The sequence below is a fragment of the Uranotaenia lowii genome, chromosome 3 (assembly GCF_029784155.1).
Source record: "Uranotaenia lowii strain MFRU-FL chromosome 3, ASM2978415v1, whole genome shotgun sequence".
Taxonomy (NCBI): domain Eukaryota; kingdom Metazoa; phylum Arthropoda; class Insecta; order Diptera; family Culicidae; genus Uranotaenia; species Uranotaenia lowii.
Window position 1 is genome coordinate 16,460,725 of NC_073693.1, and position 18,505 is coordinate 16,479,229.

Sequence of the window (18,505 nt, forward strand, 5' to 3'; positions counted from 1 at the left end):
CGAAAAATCATATTAAAAATAAGTGCTTTGGGTTATCAAGTGTTCAACACAGGAAACCTGATAGCGCTTGGGTTAAACTTGATTCCTTGAGTTCCTTTCAAAAAGTTAGATACCGAGAAAATATTCGTTTCTCCCTTTTATTGACAAACCCTTGTGAGAAAATGTAACTATAAATAAGAAATCCTTATCTTAGGCAGAAAAAAAACTCTTTCGAAATCACATGAAGTGGAGGGCCTCTATTGTTCAACACACATCTTACGTTAACTTCCAAGACGGCACCCTAGCAACATTTGAGTGTGATATCTCCTATCGTAACACCACAGCACCGGTAGCTTGTTTGTTTCATAAAAAGGTTTATTTGTACATACGCAATAAACTAGGCAATAACAGACACATTTAAAAAAAGGGATAGAAGAAGTTCGTCATTTGTGTTATCTTCTGTCCGATAATATCTAGGATACTTATGTACATTTACTGCACTGTGTCATTTGCTTAAAAGCTAGCATTTTTGCCCGATTTCAAAATTCATGTTCAAATATTTTTTTTAGTACAGAGGTAAAAACGTTCACTAGGTCACTATTTTTTTAGTGACGGTTTTCCCTTCTTTTACTTCGCTTAGGAATAAAAATTAATACTTACTGCAAGTTAAAGTACTTCCCAACAGTCGTCAGACGGGGGCCGGGCAGATCCGGGCCACGTAGATCACATCTTGAAAGGATTGTAAGGTTTAATTTCTGAACCGTTGCATGGGTAAAGATCGATTTGCTGCTGCCCTTTCCTAAGAGCAGCGTGTAGGATTTAGCTTGTGCAGAATTATCCAAGTCCCACATCCAGGCACATCATGACAACAAATCCGGCAATGGTGCCCCAGGTGGCGATCAGGCCATTACCACTGTAAAATGGAAAAAAAGGAACAATAAATCAAATTTATTTTGTATGAAGGTGTTTTCATGTTTTTATGATTCAATATTTGATTTCAGGTTTGAGTTTTGAATTCAGATTTCAGCTACAGATTTGAGATTCAAGTTTAAGATTTGGATTTTAATTTTTCTGAATTCAGATTCAGATATCTGCTGTCAGATCCAGATTTCAGATTTAAATTTCAGATTCAGATGTCAGATTAGGTTTCAGAATTCAGCCTACAATTTCATATTTAGATTTCAGGTTCAGATTTCAAATTTAGAATTTTTAGATTCAGATTTCAGATCTTAGATTCGGAGTCCAGATTGAGACACATTTATCGATAGATGCGGTTCTCGTTATTGTATCATTACGTGCGGTCTAGTCGCTTTTTTTTAACTATTCGTGCTACGGTCGATGGTCCGATACTCTTTCAATTCTTAAATATTCTTTCTCAAAGAATATAAAATTTCACCGATATAGCCGATAAAATAATTTCACAAAAATAAATTTACGGTGATTCATTTCAAAAATCAATACTTGGCTAAAAGAAAATAAAAAACACATTTCATTACATCGGTAGATAGCCTAGTATCGGACCATCGACCGTAGCGCGAATAGTCAAAAAAACCGACTAGACCGCACGTAATGATACAATACCGAGAGTTCAGATTCAGATTTCAATTTCAGATTCAGGTTTAAGATTCAAATTCAGATTTTAGATTCAGATTTCATTTTCAGATTCAGATTTCATATTCAATTTTAATATTCATTCAGATTTAGATTTCAGGTTCAGATTTCAAATTTAGATTACAGATCAGATTTCATTTTCAGATTCAGATTTTGGATTCAGAGTTCAGATTCAGAGTTCAAATTCAGATTCAGGTTTCAGATTCAGATTCAGATTTAAAATTCAGATTTCAAATTCAATTTTAAGATTCAGATTTCATATTCAGATTTCCAATTTTGGATTCAGAGTTCAGATTAAAATATCAAAATCATATTTCAATTTCAAATCCAGGTTTAAGATTAAGATTTAGGATTTGGATTCAGGTTTACGATACAGATTCAGATTCAGATTTAAAATTCAGATTTCAAATTCAATTTTAAGATTCAGATTTCATATTCAGATTTCCAATTTTGGATTCAGAGTTCAGATTAAAATATCAAAATCATATTTCAATTTCAAATCCAGGTTTAAGATTAAGATTTAGGATTTGGATTCAGGTTTACGATACAGATTTTATATTCAGATAAAGATTTCCTATTTGCAGACTCAGAAATTTCAGATCCAAATTTCAGGTGTGGATACAGATTTCAAATTTCGTTTCAGATATCAGAGTCTAACAGATGGCAGATTTCAAATTTCAGATTCAAGAGATAGAAAAGAAGTGATCATAACTACCTTGCGTGGGCCTCCGGTAGAATATCGTCGGCAACGATGTAGATCATAGCACCGGCAGCAAACGACAATGCATAGGGTAAAATTATGGTGGCCACACTGACGGCCACAGCACCCAGGACACCGAAAATGGGTTCAACCATTCCGGAAAGCTGACCATACCAGAAGCTCTTTCCCAGACTGAAGCCGGCAGCGTGCAATGGGAGGCTCACGGCAAGACCTTCTGGAAAATTTTGGATTCCGATACCGATAGCGAGATTCCGAGCCGCTTCAAAGGTTGCTGATTCGGTTGTACCAATCGCTCCGAAACTGACTCCGACGGCCAAACCCTCGGGAATGTTGTGCACCGTAATTGCCACCACAAGCAACATGATTCTCTTCCACTGAGACAGTTGGGCATCAATCTGACTCTGGCTGTTGTTAGTGTACAGCGATTGTTCCTTGGTGTTATCGCTTCCCTTCCTGCGCTTCCTAGACACACTTCCATGCTGAGCGTTCAAACAATCAGCAAAGCTATCCATGCCAATGGCTAGAGAATCCGGTGGTATTCCTGCATACGAGCTTCGACCCGTCTCTAGGGACGACACTTGATCGTCGATAGCTATGTCAGCCTTGTCTTTGTTGGTGTGGGTCAAGGCAATCATCATCGTAGGACTGTTGATACCGAGGAACGAAATGACTTTATCTGTGCCGTACACGAAGATGGCCCCCATCAGGAAACCAACTGCAACCGGAATGAAGGCAAACTCCCCCTTGCTACCATACATGTTGGAGCTTTCTGCTAACTCGATGGCTGGAGCTAACAGGGACCAGAAACTGGCCGCAACCATCACACCGGCGGCGAATCCCAGCGATATGTCGAGCGATTTCCGCTGGTTGCCTCGGAGGAATACAACCATACCGGAACCGAGGGCGGTAAGACCCCAGGTCAGCAGGGTACCCAGCAGGGCCTGCGTTACGGAACCGTAACCCTGAATCATGGTGTCCTTAGCAGTTCAGTGCAGATATTGGTTTCGAATTCTAAGGCGAGGTTCGGTGGTCCCAAGGGACGGAGAAGGTAAATCTGGAAAAAAGATTAGAGATGAAAGTGATCACTATGCGACTTCAATTTTTTTAATAATAATGTTGACTAAGCCCTACAACAAAGTTCGTGACGTTTTGATCGCGAACTGAAACTTTATCTGAATCTCGCTTCTTTGAAGTTTTTAATTTTTAGCATTGATGGGTGTGTTCACAATCAAGAGAATTAATATTTACACAAATGGCAGCATCCAACTCTAGATGCTTTTCTGCCATTGAGCACGTTCCAAGTCATATTTCGTTTTATGCGTTACTGACATCAGATGTGAATTTAATGAAAACAATGATTGTACTATAGACCACTCAAAACTCGATTGTTAGCTTAATGTTTTGGTGAGTTCGTTTTAAAACCATTGTAATCGTCTGTTTTAAAACTGTCTTACTTCAAAACTTACGTCAGATAACCGGCTTTAAGGAGCTGAGGGTTGATCTTTTCTGCACAGTAGCCAGTCGTTTCGAAGTGGTCCTGAAAACAAAAAACAAAAAGCTAAAGTTAGAAGACTCTTATTGTTAAAAAAAATCTCAAATGTATACCCCAGAAAGATAAGGTTACTCATCAGATACCGAAACACGACCATCAACTAAAGCGGAAACCGAAGAAAGATATCGTTACACCCAGCAGAAGCAAACCCCGATGAAAACGTGATTTGCGGAAGCTATAGCACGGATGACTGTCTTGTAAGTGGCGTGTGCATGGTATCAGTCGGGTATTTTATACCGCTTCTTGCAGCGAAACATGTGCTTCTGCACTGTTGATTTACATCTAATCTTACTAGACTCTGGGAATGAGAAAAAAAATAATAAGGCAAATGTTTAGGTATCTTTTTTCTCCTCCTTGACTATTGATGCTCATAAAAAAACGAGGGGTTCAACAGTTGGGTAAAGCGAATGTGCAGCGTTAAACAAAAAAAAAAAAATGAAAGGAAAAATTCTCGATTGCCTAAAATAAGATGTGGTTGCTCAGAAAAAATAATGACCTTTATAAGCGTTGCGAGGGGAAGAAGCTCGTTGTAAACATGTCCAGGTCGATAGGAACCGTTATCCTGGGCTAAGTGAATAAGTTTATAGAAATGTGCAAACCTCTTTGCTGGAACAAAAGTCAATGCATAGTTGGATAAGCTAGGAAGTAAGCTTGAAATGATTGTATATCAAACGCTAAAACAGTCATCCATTGTTTTCGTTTTACAAGTTATATGCTTCCAAGTTCAACAGGCTTGATGGATCAGAACCAGACAACCATATTTATGACTAAGTTGACGCGTATTTGAACCGATGTAGCCATATCGCACGAGGCAGGTTTTCATCTATTGTCAATCTGACACTTGATTCGATACTTGATTTTTTACAATTTCTCTATTTGAACTGCTTATGCCAACAGTGGCGGAGTTGTGCAATGTAAGCCCGTTTTTCCCGTAAAAATCACGTTTTTTCGTGGATCGGTAGAAAGCACGTGGAAAATTTCGGGATGGCGACCAACCAAAGTGGTGCAGGAGCGAGGTTTTCCTGCTACAGCGATTTCTTCGAGAAAGACGCCAATAAGCTAGATGACGCGGCAAAAGTACGGCTCCTGCTACGGAAAATGAGCCCGCCGGATCACGAGCGACATAACTGCTTCATTTTGTCAAAGCTGGCTCGTGAGTTCACCTTCAGCGAAACGGTGACAAAATTTAAATCGTTGTTTGGTGCGTCTGTTTCCATCTTCCATCGACACGGTATAATTGCCTCCAGACAACCGAGGAAGTCCTGCGTTGACCTCAAACTGTCAGAACTCACCGATAATCAGCTCAAACTTCTGACATTTTTTTGCGACCTCAAATCCAAACAAGACGCCGAAATCGGGATGCGGCTCATCAATAAGCTGAATGAACCAGCGGACCTCACACTCCAGCAAGTAGTTGACCAATGCAACAACATCGTCAACCTCAAGATGGACACGATCAGCCCTAAAAAAACACCCAGCTGGTCCTGCGGAGGAATGCACTTTAGCAAAGATTGCCGATTCTGCGATCACGGGATACTGCGCCTGTTTTGCATCAAAACCATCATCAAGCGCCCTGAGCAGGCAACAGCCGAAGAAAAACTTCAAGAAGAAGCGGCAACACAAAACAGTGTCATTCGGAAACATTCGCCAGAGGCGGAAATTCATCGACGTCCGGTGTTCCCCTCCGACTTCAGTTAGTGTTAGGCACTGTGTCGGACATCTCCATAACAAAAACAGCGTCCGGAGAACCTCTGGGACTCGTTTCGGAGCTACACTGCAGCATCACCCTCCAGAGCACCACCAGAGAGGGTAAGTGTTTTGTATCAGCTCCTTACGTGCGTCTCAACATTCTAGGTATCTACTTGATGGAACAATTCGGCTTGTGGAAACAGCCAATCACATCGTTCTGCCGCCAAATTTCCACTCAAGACGTTACCGACCTCCGGGCCCGTTTCCCCGACGTGTTCACCACCAGCCAGGCCTGTGCAACAAGACCCTGATTCAGCTGGTGCTAAAAGTGAACCAAAACCCGGTGTTCCGACTAAAACGACCGGTGGCTTACAGCATGGAGAGCGTCGTGGAGGTAGAGCTGAACCGATTGGAAAGTCTCGACATCATCAAGAAAACGGACTTTTCCGACTGGGCGGCCCCGATAGACGTCGTGCGGAAGCCAAACGGGTCGGTCCACATCTGCGCGGATTACTCCACCGGGCTGAACGCTGTGCTAGAGCCAAATTGTTACCCGCTGCCCCTATCCGAAGACATTTTTACGACACAGTCGATACATCAGCCAAATCGACCTGTCCGACGCCTACTTCCAGGTGCCGGTCGACGCAGCAAGCGAACCACTCCTTACCATCAACACCCACAAGGGTCTCTACCAGTTCACCAGATTGTCCCCCGGCGTTAAATCCGCTCCGGGGGTTTTCCAGCAGTTGATGGACGTCATGCTCGCCGGTCTCGACTGCACCACTGGCTATCTGGATGACATGCTGGTAGGCATGGTTGTCCATTTCTCCCCGAGCGGCTTGAAAAATGCGACTCAGTGAACTTTTCGTTCTGAAACACTTGCCCTGCTCTGTTAAGACGCCGGGCGTACACCAAATCAAAGAGCAGAGAACGCTTCGTCAGGGTGAGAGCAAGAGAAAAAAATCATCACATTAATTGTAGGGGAGCAGTCCTAAAGCAACTCAGTAGGCTTGGTTATTTCATAACAAGAAAAGGAAGAAGAAGAAGCAATATCGTTTCGTGCTGTTTGTTTGCCTACTGTGGTAGGAAGAGAAGGAAAAAAAATGCACTTCAGATGTGTGTTTCGGGATTTCTCCTGCTCACACAGTAGTGTTGCTATTAGGGCACTGGTTTTGCTTGGCACTTGGCTCCGGCTGTACTCGGAAACGAGTGTAGAGCATTTCGGAATGAAGTGTGGTGCTTTACAAATCGAAGAAGATAACGGTGCGATTGGGCTGGGAGCCCGCATTGCCCACAGGTTCCCCGACGGTAAAAGCGATCTGTCACGTGTCCCGTAGCCTCACTCAAGCCGAAAGCAACTACAGTGAAGTCGAAAAGGAGGGCTTGCAGATATTCAGCTCGAAAAAGGACATTCCCATCTACACCGCTAAAAGGTTTCAGCGGTGGACCCTTACTCTTCTTCTTTACGACTTCGAGATTAGGTACATTTCCACCAATAGCTTCGGTCACGCTGACGTACTTTCCAGGCTCATCAACAGTCACGTGCGACCAGAAGAGGACCACGTAATCGCCAGTCTAGAGCTAGAAAAAAGCTTTCGCACCGTGGTCGACGAGTCACTTCAAGCTTTCCCGCTCTCGTTCAAGGCAGTCCAGAGCGAGACCAAAAGTGACATCAGTTTGCAGCATGTATAACATCTGGCTACCATCGAAACAGAACCTCATTCGATCCCGCTGCAACCAACTCCGGACTCGGTACGAAGCTGAAAAGGAAGCAATACCGGAAGCAATACCGGAAACCACTCAAGTACCGTTGTATTCCTCCTGGACATTTGGGGTCTAGGTTCTAATCCTGAGCCGGAAGTCGAACTGCCGGCCCAACTTCAAGAAATGCTTCAACCATCGAATGGTCACGTCAACTTACTTACTTAATGTTCCCCACTGACCTCGACTGTTTACGATCCGGAGCCAGCGTCTTCACTTGGTCCCAGTCAAGATTCTCGTCGACAGTTCGGATTTCGGCGGCTAGGCTTCGCCGCCACAAGTTTCTGGGCCTGCCTCTTCTCCGATGTCCTTCTGGATTCCATTCAAGCGCCTCTCTGCAAATCTCGTTCTCATCTTTTCGCAGCGTGTGCCCAATCCATCTCCACTCACGTTCCCGAATCTCGATTTCTAGCGCTCTTTGTTGACACCGGCGATGTTGTTCCTTATTTGAGATCGTTGCCAGGCCACCAAGCACGTACGGTATTCCGCAGGCAGCGGTTTACAAATACTTTCAGTTACCGCATATGTGCGCCAAGTTTTGAACCCGTACAGCAATACGGATTTGACGTTTGAGTTAAAGATTCGAATTTTCGTCCGTAGAGATATTTGACGTGAGCGCCAAATGTTGCGGAGACTCGCAAACGCAAATCGGGCTTTTCTGATCCGGGTTTCGGTCTTTCTTGGTACCACCATCAGGCGTTATCTGGTTTCCAAGGCACTGGAAGCAGTCCACTTTCTCAACCTGTTGCCCAGCTTCCATGAAACTGGAGGGATTTCCTGTGTTGATCTCCATCGACCTGGTCTTTCCGACATTGACTTTGAGACCTGCTGCCTTGGAGCTTTCGGTGAGGTCGTCGAGTTTGCTCTTCGACGTCAACGAACTTCCATTAGCAATCAACGTCAAGAACCGATTCTTACTTGTGTGTATGGATTGAACCAACACTTGGTCACCCCACACGAGCGTGTACGCGAGTCAGGCAGTCAGTCAGCGAGCGCAAGCGGGTGAGCGAACTAAGCACGACGGCGCGTAGTTGTCCCGGCCAGATACGGTCAAGTGATCCGGTGGTTCCACTACGGAAGGCCAATCCAGTCTGCACATTACTCATCAGTCTTCGAGAATGCGAAGACGGCTAGAGAGATACAATACGTACCATTTTTTATTAAAACGGGAAAACGTAAGTGGAGATGGATTGGGCACATTTCTGCGAAAAGATGTACATATTTCATGTCTCCGGTCTCATGTATGTGTGAGATCTAAGGAGAAAGGCCGTTTCTCATGTCCTATACCTCAGTTCCCATTTCCTAGACCTCAGGTTTTAAAAAACCTTAGTAGTAAAAAACTCATTTAGTATCAGATGTACGAGAGCTGTGAATTCAAAATTAGTACGCGCAAAAAAATCTGGATCGAATCAATTTCTAGTCTGCCAGAGAAAATCCCATTGAAGCGAAAGATCTTTCCTAACGTCTATTGGTCAGTCCAAATCTTCTTCCGATCTCATAAATATTTCGACGACCAGAATGATTTGACCCAAATCTACGTCATAAGATCTATTTTTTCAACGATCCGCTCCGTTAGAAGCTTCGCTGATTGGGCCAAATCTAGGGTATAAAAATTACCATATTTGAAATATGATAATCTGTTTCTTGTTTTGATCCCACCTCGCAAGTATTCTGCTAAGATTCGGGTTCAGTTCTCTGGAAGGTTGATTCGCTAAATTGGCCCACGTGCATGGATATAGCACTCTGCGTTTTTTGTACTATCCATGACAATTAATTTAATGTTTTGGATACCTATTTACTAAATTCAAATATTCATATTTATTGGTTAAATATATCCATAGTTCTCTAAAAAAATATTTGAATTTATTTTAAAATTGAAGCTTTGATGTTTTCAAACGTTGAGCCTTCGAACGTGTTACTAAAAATGATACTGTATGCTACTTCATGGTAATTGGCCAATTATCTCTCCATTTCCGCCCATATGAGGTAGGTTCCAAGTAAAAGCTTGCAAAAGTAATGTTATTTTATTCTTATCATACTCGACCACTGTAAATGGTTGATTTGACATTACATGAAGTTTAAAGATAACAAATTTTAATGTAGTGTTGAATTGAGCATTGATAGAGATAACTTATCCAAAATTATTCTTTTAAAAATGTTTTATTTGATTTGATTTGATTTGATTTGATATTCGTTTATTTTAAAGGGTGCCGAGCGCTATTCCGATTAAGCACCCTTAGTTTTATTTGAATCTATTATAAATAACATGTGAGATTTGAAAGTAAAAATCTAAACCTATTTACTCTAAATCTTATGCTTGTTGGTTTAGCGAACAATCAAGCAAGACCCATTGATATAAATTGCAACAAAATGAACGAACAAGTATTTCAATTCAAGGTTTTCTAGTTCCCCCGATTAGCAAAGAGCGAACATGACAAAGAATGTTGCCTTAAATGTGGCACATTAGCCATCCCCTCGGTTCCACTTCAAATAAGAACAAATGAATATTGCTTAATTGATATGACATACGTGATCAGCGACTGGCAGCGCGATAAATATAAGAAGAAAAAAACTAGCCAGTTTATCACAGCCTATTCCGGAGCTGCTTCTTTCGGCCCAAAGTATGTAGCTCTAGCGCAATCTTATCAGAACCCATTGCAGCGCAGGGAGCAAAAAAAAATCGTAAAGCAATTAAAGGGGCTCATCAACAACAGAAGTGGTTTTGGAAAACCTCGCGCAAATGGGCAGATTGCCTCGGTAGATTAGCAGCGAAATTTGCATTCATCCCAGATACCGTTGGACGAACCCGAGAGAAGTCGAGTCTTTTCTCCTGAACAGATCAGCAGGAGGAGGCATTCACCTTTCCCATGTTTTTGATAGCGTCTACAAGGTGGATTATTTTCCAACCCAAACTGTATCAGCCAATCAGAATGAAGAAGCTACTGCCGATTCGATTAGCTGATTAGTCGTGTTTTTTGTTTGTGATACGTGGTCAATGAAAAAGGCCGGATTGTGTGAGCAACCTTCGGCATTGCCTTGGTAAGTATCGGATGCTTATTCTAGTTTGTTTCTTACCTGTCCAATCAATTGCCGAAAAGTTTTCTACAGACACGCCTTGTAGTAACTAGGAGAACCTAAACTTTGAACTGATCTTTCATTTTTTGTGCACTAATTTTTCCTATACAGTTAGCACCAAGAAAACAATCCCAAAACTTCCCAGCGATGTTCCACCATCCAACGATACACTGACACGACACGACGGCTACGGATTTTCTGACTTTCTGACGGCGGCTGTCAAGTCAAGCGGCCCCGAAAAGGCGACGAAAAGAAGACGTTCAGGTTTATTTTCGCGTGTTTGCTTTGTGCTTTTTCTTCGGTGCATGAAGCTCACGAATACATCGATGCGAGACGAATTTGTTTTGAATTGCATGCAACTTTTCATATATAAAACCTTGAATCGGTTTTCATTGGGAGGGCGCTACTGCTGCCATCTCGAAAATTTGTGCACTGGAACTGTTTAAATTTTCCTCGTTTTGAAGTTGAATTAAATACGTAAGATTTTTAGAAAATCTTCAACAGACAAATTCCCTTCGGGCCCGAGGAAAACCACCTTACGTTCCAGTGAGAGACGTGCTAGCTGTGCTAGATTTGGACTACATGTTCGAAATCTACCTCTATCTAAAAGCTATCGATCTCCGTCTATAACCCTATTTTATTTTCATATTTCCCTTTCTATCTTCTTTTTTCTTTAAAAAAAAAAAGTGCTATAGACTAAGAAAATGATTGTGAAAAAAAAAAAGAGGGTGGCTCCTTAAAACTTAAACGTATGAGCCGTTTCAAATAAAGAATTATAAAAAAAAAAAACAAATTCAAATAAGTTTACGTTTGATGAATATTAAAGTTACATTTGCAACTAAATACACGAAGCCAAAAATTAAGGATCGACTCATCTAACGTGAATGCATGATTCCGGATTTGATGGAAAAGAAAACCAACAATTTTTTTTGATGCAAAAAAATGGAACTGAACTGTTTCAGTTCAATACAGTAATGTTTGTTTGAATCGTCGCCATTGGTTTTATTTTAAAATCCACAGGGCATTATTTTTAATTTTCTTAATGTTTTGAAATTTTTAAATCTGGAAATTAACTCAGAAATCTTTCACCGCCTCAGTTCTTATCTTTCATTTTATATTTTTCTGTTACACGAACAATCATTTCATAAGTGTTAAAGATTTGGATATTTAATTTTGGTTCTTCGCAAAAAATATTTTCAACACAAGAAAATCTGTGTAGCTGGCACCGCTGGAAAACCGAAAGCTCGTTAAAAAATCGTACGTGTAAGTCGTAGTCGAAAATAGTTCGTCGTAGATTTAAATTTGCTTGAACGTTTTAGAATTTTATTTCTGTTGTAAAAATTTATGAAGTGCTTGTGCTCGGGAAAAATTTTTCGAAAAATCATTCAAAACGAGAATTGTATTATTTAGTGTTTTCATTGCTATGCTTTGGAAGATTGATGACGCGAAAAGGTCTGTTCAGTTGAAAGCTTCAGCGAAAGCAGTTTAAAGTTTCATTCAACGAAAGTTTTTTTTGTGCTCAGCAATTTAAAAAATGTGAATAAATATGATATTTTTGGATAATATAATGATTTCTGTCCTCAGGATGAAAAATGGTAATGGTATGTACCATCATGTCACCATCTACCGCCCAGTTAAGCGGTTTTTCAACTTCAAACATGTGTAATAAAAAAACGACGGCAGATTTTTATTCGCTTTCTTTTCCAATACATCTAAAAACTGCTCTACTTTCAATTAAAAATTTAGTGGAATGCGAAAAATGTGCGCTTTTCAAAATAATTGACTAAATTTTGAGGTGTTCAACTGGCCCTATTACCGCCCACTCGACTTTTTTGTGTATCAATAAGGTTTTCTTAAGGAAAAACTATCTAACAACACGGAAACTGTTCTTTTTAGTATTTTCCATGTAACGAGCTGTCAAAAGCATTTTGAGGAACTTGAGAAAATACATTTTGTGAAATTTTTCCCGCAAATTTTTGACAAATTGTAACAAAGTGCGTTGACTGACAAAATGATGATTCCAGGCAAACAACCTCAAGTAATCGGTTACTTTCAGCGATAAAACATCATTTTCTAACATAATCGAACTAAATTCTTCTTATAATTTACACATTTGACACAATACATGCGTTAAAAACAAAGAAATTGTGCGTGACCGGTCATTAGGAACCGACACTTTTTTTTAAACACCAATTACCGCCCATCACTAAACGCTTCAAAAAACAACAACTATTGAAAAAATCGGAAATTTTTCGATGCAAATCTATTCTACGAAAATAAAACTATCGTTTCAAGTCGATTTTAGGTGAAATAGGTACTATCTTGAAAACAAAAACCCTTTTTGCCCTTGGAGTACAGTAATGCTTAGTTCGCTAACAGGCGTCGAATTCAACAATTTGACCGGAAACCAAAAACTAAACATTTAATTTCTGGCTATAGTTGGCATAATTAAGTGATGTTTTTTCAGTGAAATGATCGAACAATGATGCCGACACAGAACACAGGTCTTATTTTAGGAGAAAACATCCCAGTTTTTTCAAAATACAAACAAAAGGGTGATTTTGGGCGGTAAATGGTGTCTGGGCGGTAGATGGTGACATGATGGTAGAAAGTGTTCAATCTGGCAGCGAAAGGTAAGTCGATTATAACCTTAAGAGCTTATAGTTTGATTCTTAAAGGGTAAAGTTCCCAATTCTTAAGTTTTTTTTTTCAATAAATTAAAAAAAGATTTGAATTTCTGTTTTTTAAAATAAGGCCGGAAAAAATAAGAAACCCTTTTGCCGCTCGGAGTTTAAACATCATGAGGGGGGAATATTAAAATATCCAAATTTAAAGTAAATATAGGAACAAATTAGACAAAACCTTGCATGCAACAAACTCGCATACAATCTACATTCAAAAAAATCGGCGTAATATTTCAAAAAGGCGAAACTGCCAAATGTAAAGAAATCGAGTTAACGGTCATTCCGGATGTACGCGGTTGTACTTCAACTACACTCAGAGAAATCACGGAACCAAAAAAAAAATGATTTTGATTCATAAAAACACTCTATAGAAAGATACAATATATTATGAGTTTGATTCAATATAAAATTTTTGAAACAAATGATTTATTCTTTGAATTTAAAAAAAATTCAGCGGTTTCATCTTAATTGTTCTATTCGTATTAGTTAGTTTTTGGCAACACAAAATGTTCGGGCATGTTGCCAAAAACGAACGGGGTCTGTATATAAAAATGGATTTTTGTCTGTCTGTCTGTTCTCTATGGACTCGGAAACTACTGAACCGATTTGCGTGAAACTTGGCAGGTGGAAGTATTGAGGGCAAGGGAAGGTTCCTATTATGGTTTGAGACCTCACCCTCCATCGTAAAAGGGGGGGGGGGGGGGGAGGGCCTCCCAAACAACAGACAAATTTTTGCATAACTCGAGAACCAATCAAGCAAACGGTATCAAATTTGGCATGTGGTGGTATTTGGGTACGAGGAATGTTTCTACGTATATTAGGTACCCTCCCTCCTTTCAGTGGGGAGATAGGAAGCGGGGAGGTGGCCTACTTTACAATTTTTCACATAACACATAATTCTAATCAAGATATTGGAACCATATTTAACATAGGAGCAAATATAATTGAAACTAATATTCACCACACTTATTTTCTTCATATAATGAGAAGGCGACACCATCAGCATCCTCTAGCGGACAAAATGGAAGCACTAATTCGAGAAATTCGTCTAACTTGTGAATAGCGTGTATTCCGACTCGACTTGATCAGGGATGCCAGTTATGATAAATGAAATTGTTTGTTTCTATTCTTGCACCATAAAAATATCAGTGAATCAACAAACAAACAAATAGGGGTTTAAGAAAAATATCTCCATTCCATACTTGTAAATATTTCGGAACAAAATATGGAGCGGAGTAATTACTTTCAATTACCTTCCTTATTTGATTGTTTCAAAAGATACATAGTTTGGATGCGCATTGGATGGAAGTGTTATTTAAGAAAAAGATTTTAAATTCAATCGGTCAGAATAGAAAAAACTGCTTAACTGTTAATAAAAATTTTGCTATCTAATAATAGTTAAAGACAAAAATATTTACGTAGAAATATCGTTATTTGCTCTTTACTAGATGACGGGTGTCGGTTTTCAATTTGGCAAAAAATGGGTTTTTTAAACGATTCGTATTTAAAGATGGTATGAGCCGTTTCAAATAAAGAATTTACAAAAAAAAATGGTACTCTTATTGTCTCATGCTAGATGTTTCTTGTTAATACTTGAACATTTTCAAACAAATTGGTTTATCATTATCAGTGATCAAACTATAAAGTTTGTTAGAACATTTATCAAATCTAGATCTTAGTCAAAGGATATTATACCGAGCTTTTATCCAGCAATAACATGATAATAATCTCCTTTAAATGTTTATAACTAATTAATTGATTAAAAAAATCAATGCTAACAAATCGTTTCCGAAATGCCAGTGCTCCAAAAAAAACAAAAGGCTAACAACTAATATCCATGTTTTCTGATAATGGACTTGAAATTATGCCTCAGAGACTCGTGACATTACGAAAAACATGAAGAAGAGAAGGCTGGTGGTGCGAATTTTGAATTCATTTCTTAAATAAGCGGAATTTATTTTTTATGTGTTCCTAAACTAAACATAAAAGTGATGAAAATATGTTCGAACGGCATCCCTGATCAGCATTTTAACAGCTCCAGATTAACATTTTGAAAGGGCACAAATTGATTTTTTTTAATTAATGAGACAAATGTGTACAACAGAACTTTTTTTTCTTCCAAATTTAAACCAATTGTATTGAAATAAATAAGAAAAAACTCTTTCGATTTACAATGAATAATCGGAATGCGATATATTTCTCAATGTTTTTCTATCATTTATTTGTGCACGTGAACGCAAAACAAAAATCTAAACAAATAAAAAATCAAAGCTGAAAAAGTTTCACAGAAACGATTATCAAGGAGAAAACAAAATTTAAGCACTTTTTTTTAATTCACACGAAAATTGTGTGCACATTAAGCATCAAGTCATTTGTTATTCCCAAAAAGGAAAAATTCTGTTCCCGCCATGGAATGTGACGAAATTAAATAAAAATTCATCTCAGGTTCCGAATGGCATTTATATTGGTTTTAAAATGAAACATTTTTATTATTCTTAATATTACAAAACAAATGATAATCCAAAACACAAAAAAAACTATTTAAATATAACTAGGAAAAATTTATAATGATTTGAATTTTTGAATTTCTATTTTTTATTTATTTATCTATATTTAATTTTCGTCTCTTAGCTAAGATTTTAAAACTTGTATTAAGCTTCCGCTTATTTTGATTTGCCGTTTTGTATGACATATTCTAGGTAACGGATCGTTGTTAAAAAGAAGACAAAGATGAAATAAACTTTATGGAATTCGATTTAATGAAACTGAAAGGCGCAAATGTTTGATTGGGAATACGTAGTTTGTTTGTTTACTCGTAAAGTGCTGGCGGAAATTTGCAATGCAAAAGTCTAAAATCGAACGTCGTAAAGCAATGTATTTTTAGTTATTTATGAAGTCATAATAAATTAGTCATTTATTACAAATGCTTGACCTTAAAGTTTTTGAGTCTAATAACATTCCCATTTCATTCTTTCTTTTTTTTAAACTTTGCGTCAAATAGATAGTAATATTACAATCACAATGTTTAAAAGTATCAGCAGCGGTCAGGTGTCAAAGCTATAATAACACTCATTTTTGACACTTGCTCTTTGGTATGTATTGAAAAAGCAAGCCAGGAGCCATATTTGAATACCGACCAGCTCCTGATTTGACAGGTGCTCAAGTGTCTAGGAAAAATTTACAAAAGAAAATAGCAACATAAAACAACAACACCTATCGGAGCGTCACCAGTAGCAAAAATGGAAACCAGTTTAGCACTTACCGGTGCGGAAATGAGCTGCCAAAGCTAAAAAAAGTATGTGTCCCGGGTTAACACCTGGGATAGCACTTACCGCTGTCGATGTTTTAAGGGTTTGGATAACGTTTTAAGAATTGTAAGAATATGCGCTGTTAATAATTCATATTTATTCAAAAAGTACTCATTTTACTTCCGCCTTTTCGGTATGCTACGACACACTTTTTGCGATTGTCAATTGAAAAATCAGGACACCTGGCATCTCTGATCAAAGCTCCGAAAAAAATCACAGTGTAATACTTCCATTTCTGTCGCCAGATAGCGCTATTGGTGTCTCCCGATTTCTCGTTAAGTGGTGTATATCGGTTCTAGTATATCTGATAGGAGGGCATTGGAACACAAGAAATGTTACTATAGTTATTTTTGACCCCTCCCTTTTTCAGCAGGGATATGAGCAAGAAGGGGTGGGGGGCTTCTATACATGTTTACTGCATAACTTGAGAACTATTCGAACAAATGGAACCAAATTCAGCTTGGAGGAGTATTTGGGTACGAGAAAGCGTTCTATGAATATTTGATACGCTTTTTTTTTTTTCTTTTTGTGGAGAGATAGAAAGAGGGGAGAGGGCAACTTCACATTTTCCAGCATAATTTGAAAACTTTTAAAGCATATGGATCTAAATTTGGCATGGGAAGGTATTTGAATACGAAAAATTTCTCTATGATACATATATTTTGCGAACCCTCTGTTCTTTCTGTGGGGAAATTTTAAGGTGGGAGGGTGCACTCATACAATTTTTTACAAAACTCGTGAACTTATCCAGCAAATTGAACCAAATTTCGCTTGATAGTGTGGTATTTTGATATAAATCGTCTTTGCGCTCCCACCATACAGACAATATATGAGAGCCCAACTCAACCGACGATATTGAGCAATCGATAGCACAACTGACCTTTGTAGAGTATAGTAAGCAATCAAGTCAGTTGTGCGGCAGTCTGGATTTGGATCTTATTCAGGTCTAGACCCGGGACTCCACAGCTAGGATATCTGAGTAGTTGCGAGTGTCGTATCCAGTGGTCTCGCCTCGTTTAAATTCAACTCAATTTCTGTGCGTTTTTCAACCTTCAACAGTCCGTTCACCGTCAACAGTCACAAAATACAATTTACATCCGTTCTCCACTTCAATTTCGTTCAAACTGGTTTCCAGATTCTTCTTTCATCTACTTATTTGACAGTCCTTCTCTTTTTCTCTCGTATAAGGCATTTCCCGACTTGTCAACCGAACAGCTGATTCCTCATGTTTACAATTTTCGGCATCTGGTGGTAGGGTAAAAATAACAACAACACTACGCATGTTCAATGGTCCGATAGTAACGAAACCAAATTGGCAGTGCTTTAGTAATGATTATGCAAAATTCTTAATTTTTTAAACTAGCCTAAATTAAAAAATTGTAGGCATGACATACTTTGAAGGTAATGTTGGTTATGTGATGTTAATTTGAATAAATTATAACTTTTGAAGAAATAATTTAACAGTGCTAATCTCCCAAGTTCAAAATGGCGACCAGTAAGTGTTTACATTTTTCAAAACAAAAACAAAATGCTACCCTACCATTATCTGTCTCAGGAAATACTCTATTGTTTCTACATACTCACTATTACCATAATTTATTTTCTTCCTTTTTCTATCATAACTTCTCTTTTTTTTTCACTGGGGTATTTGTTGTTTTTCCACAAATATAAATAATCGATTTGTTATCATTCTATAAATCAGATTTATTTTATTTCTCATTTCAATATATTTCATTTAACATTATTTATTACTTCTATTCGGTATATACGGTAATTCAGTTCGATGACTATGCTGAAAACCTCGGTATAAATTTTGATTGGCATCTTTCCTCGAACCGCCAAGTAGATACTCAATGCTGCAAAATTTATGGTTCGATGAAAAGGTAAACTTAATGACATATCATCTGGACGTTCAAACTAAACTTGAACTGTTCAAGACTTATGTGTTCCCTTTATTTATATATGGTGATTTTCTATATTCTAATGCTTCTGAACGATCTCTAAACAGATTACGCATTGCCCTCAATTCCAAAACTGGTAAACCATATTATTTGAAAACCTTGCTTGCGCCACTAAGAAACTCACGTACTGGAAATATCTTGATTCCTTCGCATAGTTCATCATA

General features: G+C 38.6%; 2 protein-coding genes across 8 annotated transcripts in view; both read right to left on the reverse strand.

Annotated features, from left to right (window-relative positions):
- LOC129751644 (rho guanine nucleotide exchange factor 18) overlaps positions 1-18,505 on the reverse strand; it is a 312,534-nt gene that overhangs the window by 253,145 nt on the left and 40,884 nt on the right. The window lies entirely within an intron of this gene.
- On the reverse strand, positions 324-10,598 carry LOC129751649 (zinc transporter ZIP11). 2 transcript variants are annotated; one of them, XM_055747284.1, is made up of 4 exons: positions 10,389-10,598; positions 3,778-3,848; positions 2,306-3,365; positions 324-892 (listed from the first exon to the last, which is right to left on the reverse strand). In XM_055747284.1, exons 3-4 carry the CDS (start codon positions 3,280-3,282, stop codon positions 814-816), a joined length of 1,056 nt encoding a protein of 351 aa, XP_055603259.1. In that variant the 5' UTR covers positions 3,283-3,365; positions 3,778-3,848; positions 10,389-10,598; the 3' UTR covers positions 324-813. The 2 variants fall into 2 exon arrangements, with proteins under 2 accessions (XP_055603259.1, XP_055603261.1); XM_055747286.1 differs by lacking the exon at positions 10,389-10,598 and adding an exon at positions 3,917-4,074.

Excerpts from the sequence above, each read along its gene's own strand:
- LOC129751649 (XM_055747284.1), bottom strand. The coding sequence starts at position 3,282 with ATGATTCAGGGTTACGGTTCCGTAACGCAGGCCCTGCTGGGTACCCTG. Across the intron at positions 893-2,305 it reads CTACCGGAGGCCCACGCAAG|TGGTAATGGCCTGATCGCCA; the intron begins GTAGTTATGATC and ends TCCATTTTACAG.